Source organism: Podarcis cretensis (assembly GCF_951804945.1).
Source record: "Podarcis cretensis genome assembly, chromosome: 3".
In the NCBI taxonomy this organism is placed as follows: Eukaryota; Metazoa; Chordata; class Lepidosauria; order Squamata; family Lacertidae; genus Podarcis; species Podarcis cretensis.
In genome coordinates this window covers 101,476,534-101,482,533 of record NC_137172.1, presented here as the reverse complement: position 1 = coordinate 101,482,533, position 6,000 = coordinate 101,476,534, and the positions used below count along the sequence as shown (strand labels likewise).

The 6,000-nt window shown below is 44.1% G+C and overlaps 1 protein-coding gene across 1 annotated transcript in view; it reads right to left on the bottom strand.

The window, feature by feature from the left end:
- Nucleotides 1-427: 427 nt before the first annotated feature.
- The window catches only part of MYOM2 (myomesin 2), an 82,581-nt gene continuing 77,008 nt past the window's right edge, over nt 428-6,000 (bottom strand). Inside the window, exons 36-37 of the mRNA XM_079969638.1 lie at nt 3,257-3,312; nt 428-1,403 (exon numbers count right to left, since the gene is read on the bottom strand). Coding sequence (XP_079825764.1) covers nt 1,095-1,403; nt 3,257-3,312 — 365 coding nt within the window. The 3' untranslated portion in view covers nt 428-1,094. The remainder of the gene's footprint in view (nt 1,404-3,256; nt 3,313-6,000) is intronic.

Here is a 6,000-nt window from a genome sequence, read left to right as displayed (position 1 = left end):
TTACAGCCACAAAACACATGAACAATCCCACAGAAATAAACACCTGCAAGTGGTAAAACATTCCCAGTATTGTGTTCAGCACAGCTACTTTGGTAATGAATACATAAAGAAGAGTTTTTACCTCATTTTGTGGGGTGGGGGGGGGATCAAACCCAGTTTGGAAATATAATTATCCTAGGAAGCTACCAAATGGCATAGGTGTCTCCTGATACTAGTTCCTAACTGCTTGCTGACCACACACACCATAAAGTGTAAAATTAAAGTGGCTATGGAGTGACTATGATTAAGCATAATTTGTTTTCTTCATTGTTAAGTCCATTGTCTGCATGCTACCAGCTGTGAAATTGTGCAATAAGCCATAATTAAACAGTGAAAGAGAGTAAACAGAACTAGTTAAGTGTAATTTGGTGCAGAGAGAAACACAAGGTGACTTTTAAAGTTTTTTTTTATTAGCACAAAGCAGGGGAGGAAACAAACAAACAACAACTGTGAAACTTATGGTTTAAATGAGTCCACGGTGATTGTAAAATACAACTAAAGATCAGCTTGCACTACAAAACAGCAATACTACTAAGAATAACTCAGAAGGTCATTTTTCAGCTTGTCTGGTTTATCTGAGGCTGCAGTCCTCAATGTGTTTACATTTCTGCAGCCCATTTGAGTTCCGTTGGGGGTTTTACAAAAGCACCGAGGGTCACAGCCCAGATTGAGGAGTAAAGTTCGGTTCCCAAATTATATATAACTAATAAAAGTCTGATCTTCCCATTGCCGTAAGCAGAGTTCCATCCTACAGATATTGCACCAATTTGCATATAAAGTTAATAACAGCTGCCCCTGCAATGGCTTTTTGTTGCCAGCCACATAACAGCTTCTATTCATAATGATGTAATTGCATCTGGGGATGGTACGGGTAGAGAACCGAGACTGTGATGCCCACCTCAAAAAGCTTAACTCTTCCTTGGACATTGCCAGTTATCTACTGCAGAAACACTATGGGGGGGGGGGGGACGACCTACAGCTTCTCTCTAGCCTTTTGCCTGTCAAACACACCCCTTACAAATCTACTTCCTGCTGCCCTTATCATGCTTGGAAGATTAATGAGTTCCTTCTGGCGCTATTAGCCTTGTTTTGCCACCTGTGCCAGGTTTGACGTCGGGCAGCTCTTCGCCATGCTTGTACACACTGACGGTGACATCCACCATCTCGCCACCATACTTGTTCTTGACATTGATACTGTACTTTCCTGAGTCTTCTGATGCCACCCCCTTGATGACCAGACTGGCATACTTTCCTTGCTCCAGTTTGACTACATAGTGATCATTCAGTTCAAGTTCCTTGTCGTTCTTAAACCAGACTATCTCAGGGTCGGGGTTACCAAACACAGTGCAGGTCAGATTCAGGGTCTAAAACAAACAGGGAGGGAACAGGGAAAGAATGTGAAATCCAGACTTTGGCATTGGCTTGCTAACTTAGATTTCTTGATCTCATAGCCTGATTGTCGCAAAACCTCACAAATCTCTGCCACTGTGACAGTTTTCCAGCATACACTGGCATTATCCCAGCTCAGCACAAGACACAATGGGTTGTAACCAGTGCTTTTTTTCTAAAAAAAATGTTTAGAGGTACTCTCATTTTCCTACTCACATTGAAGTACTGCCCCTCAATGAGGCCAAACTTAGATTCACAAAATGTTTGGGGTATGCGTACCCCCTGCGTAGCCCCAGGGGGGAAAAGCAATGGTTGCAACCAATTGTATCTTGTCTGTCCCCTGTTCCTACTTCACAGAAGATTTTGTAAGTAACAAACTGTAAACTGTGTACAGCTGCTATTTTTTAAAGAATGATATTTATTTTAAAACTGCAAAGACAGTCACCCAAAGGCTGACTACAGACCCAATGCTACCACTACAGTCTCCAGTTTATAGAGATAGCCCAGGTAACCCTCTTAGACATAATTATGATGGGACTTTAAGGGACTGCCTGCTCCCCCCCTTTTTTTTAATGGAAGAAGGGTGAAGATGATTCTCACTGATTCCCACCCCCCTCTGTACAAAACCCCACCAGATAAACCTGCTCCAGATAGTTACGATACTGCAAGACGTGGTGCAGACAAATGGAAGAATTCTGAAAACTGCCTCCCTCCTTCTTCCATCCAGCATCCACTAGAGAAAAGAACCTCCCTGCACAGGTAACAACCCAGATTGCTAAATTGGATCCTCTTCAAGGAGGGTCATGCTTGCACTCAGGACCTTGGGGCCTCCATGACATCTGGAAGCAGGGCATAGCCCAGTTGTTGCTGCGGCGATCCCACGATTGCCCCAGTTCCAGCACCCAATCAGGCTGTTGCAAGTTGGGGGAGGGGGAGGTTTTTATAAACCAGCCCACCCACCCTCTTTGGTTTCTGTGCTTTGGCCTTGCTTGGGACTTCGGTTGGTCGCCTGTTTTGTGGTAAGGGCCTGGTAGGAATTTTGTCCACATGGCAGATTGAAACTGGCCATTTGGTTTACGCCTACTTCCCAGCAATCATCACAACTTTGTAAGGTTTGGCAGTTAGGCATTGAGTTAGTTGTGGTTGGGGGAGGTGAGGTGCAGCCATCACCTGCCCCTCCTTAAAAAAAGGGTATTCCGCTAAAGAAATCTGGGGGTTCTGGATCTCGTCCAAAGTCCTCTTGAGGGGCTAGGGCCATGCCAGGACCACAGGAACCCCAGGGTGAGCTACAGCCAATTTGCATCGATGTAGCTCCCTCGTTTGGTTTACCCTTCCAGACCTCCTGCGGGGTGGGCAGGAGTCAGTTTTAGTTTGTCAGTGACTAAGCCAATACCACTCACATTGTGGAATCAATAAAGTTGTGGCCTAAATTTTGCCCATGAATCTTAAACAAAAAAATTGAGTCTGTGTGAATTTATTTCTAGGGGGTTACCTGAGGTCCTCGAAGCGCAATCCTAAAAAGCATGGCAATCCTGAAATGTTGCTTGCCTTGCTAGAAACACACCCAACCCCTTTGAAGGTGGTGAAGGGCTGCATCAATTTTCCTCTTTAAACACGGAGCTGGCAGCTCTGCTTCAGTGCCAGTATGGGCAACACTCTAACGCCTCCAGCAGAGCACCCTTGCAGAATATTGTGTGGGATCAAGTGAGGGGGCTGCATATTTATAGGTGCATTTAAAATACAAATATAATGGTATTCTCTCACGAGGCTTTCTTAGTCTTTTTTTGTATCCACACCATGACAGCCAAGCCACACGGCTTACCCTTACCTTGCCTTCCATTATTGTCACCACATCGGGCAAACCACCAAGCACTTTACCACGATCTATGAAGAAAAAAGCAATCAAATTATATAATTATCCATGCATTTTGCCAATTGGAGAGTAGGCGCCTATAGGATGATCAAGGTGAGACAAATGCTAAAACAGTACCAGCAGCTACTTCCTGATTTTTAAGGAATATGCAAATATCAAATGTCTGCAGGCAACATTAGCCGGCAAGTGGATACTGAAGATTGTTAAAGGGTACAGCCCATTCTGTGTTGTCTTCATCCTCAATTTATTTCTTGCTCCCTCAGAGGTTTTCAATGTAGAAACTCTTAGGTGCTCCAAACTCTTAAAAAACAAAGACTGGGAGACTATTTAAAAAATGGAGATAAGGAACAGCTAAGCTCTTAGCCCATTGCAATGCAAAGGGGTTTATTGTGATAGCGTCATGCACTTACTTTTAAACTAACATTAATACATTACCCAGTAACAAATGTCTCTGGACAGCTTACAGCAACTTGAATTAATTTTTGTTGAAACATTAAGTAGTGCATGCTTCCCAGCATATCTAGGTAGGGCTGGGTGAGACTCCTTCCTAAAGTGCTGGACAGCTCCTGCTGCATTTCAGTGTCAACAATACTGAGAGAGACGGTTCATCGGACTGACTCTGCATAAAACAGCTTCCTGTGCTCCCATAATCAGTATCTCCAGTTTTCTCCAAGTAATGCTCAGTTCAAATTTCAAATCTGGACACTTTGAAAATGGAAACATCCAGTTTCTTCTGGCTCAACAGCACCAGGTGGGTCTCTGCTAATATATACAGAGCTGGCCTAAAGAATTTCCTTTTTTCTTCTTCTTCTTTTTGGTAGGTCAAGGTGAATTTAAAAGCATGCCCACACAACCCTGTTTTATCTTATACTGAGCAGCATAATAATAATAATACATAAAATTATTAAGAGTTGAATAGGATATTATTTTCCTATTTTCAGTTTCAGTTTTACACTTCATTTTAATTTTTACCTATCCTGTTATTGTAACTGCACAGTTTCGCTGGACTCCGCATTCAGGGGCATTATCACTGACATAAATTAGAGTCCCCATTTCACCTGTAAGCAGGGGCTGAAAAGGTGAATGAATCTAAAAAGGCAGGCAGTTGCTCTTTCTGCAGGGCATTTAAATAACTGAAGCAGACACCCCGAAATGTTATCACCCCAGGAGATTGCCTCGTTTGCATCTACGGATTTGGCAGGCTCTGCATATACAACCGAGAAAAACATTAGCTGACCATTTCAGGTAAAATGATTGTCCTGGGAAATGGGAAATGACTAGCGTCTGTCATCATAATGGTACAGAAATCATAGTGAAATATGATGAAATAAGACACCTCCCTGGAAGCTATGATTTTAGGCTAAAAGTGGAAGTATATTACAGGCAAGTAATAAATAAGCATGCTTAGGGTCAGAGTACCTGACTGATTATCCATGCTGGTGAATAACGGGCAGCCCTTATGTATACTATCTATCACTCAGATTTCTTGCCATCATCAACATATACTCACCCATAGTCTGTTCTCACTGTCAGCTCTGAAACCTAACTAACAATAGTTTCTTAAGTTGAGGGGTTTAGGCTGGACACCCATTCTCTCCCACTTTTCTATTCCCACCTGCCAACTCGCTTTCCAAGAATAGACAAACACAGGTTCTCCAGCTAAGACAGACCTGCTTGACAACCCTCCCCTCCCCCAACAGATAGCAAAAGCAGATGGTTTATCAAGTCTCGGGGGGGTCATCGGGCATGTATTGTGGACTGTGCTAAGGTTGGTGGGTTACAAGTTTTCCACATCTTCTCTAAAACGGCAACTATCTATTTGGTTTGAAAGTGCACCTTCCTCTTAAAATGAACTGATGGGGGACTTCCGGGTCGGCGCCATCGCTGAATGGCGGACTCCCTCCGAGCTCCGGAGGGAGTCGGCTGGGTAGGGGTCGGGTCCTGCCGTGCTGGCGACGCGGGGACCCTCAAAAACCATGGGCGGAGATGCCCATGGACTTGGTGACTCGGCGGGCACCGTTTGCGCCCCCGACCCGCAAAGGAGCCTTTTTAAAGGCTGCGGAGCGGGTGACGGGGGGGTGCTGTGAGTCCAATGCTTCCCCTGCCCAGCGAAGCCGCATGCCATTCGGCGGAGAGCAACGACTTCTTCTTTGAAAATTTCAGATTTGGACTAAAAGGAACAACCCGTGAGTAAATTGATTGGACTTAAAAGGGAAATTTGATCTTTGAATTTGGAGCGAGCGGGGGGAGTGCAAAAAGGAAGTCCGCCCCCCCCCTGTTGTAGATGGCTCAACGCAAGGATTTGACAACTAAGATCGAGAGATGAACTTGTTTACCTGAAAAAAAAATTTAACTTCACGAAGGGAAATTACAATAATTGTGCTGGAGGAGAAGACTGATTTGTGGGAACTAAAGTGCAACCCCCCCCCCCGGGAACCGGGAACGATCCGCTATGAGAGACTGGTGAAGAGACACAGAAACTTTGACAGCTGTCAAAGTAGCTGTCAAAGCAGGAAAATAAAAGAGAACTTTGTTACGATGGCTTTGCTGGTTAGATTTGTTACAATTTGGACATAAATTATTGGAAATAAAGGCAACAAGTTATTTGACTTTTGGGTCTGATTTTGAAAGAAATTAAGTTACCATATTCCCTCTAGAGGGAGGCTGGGACATTGCAACAGTAGCAGCAAGTGGAAAAA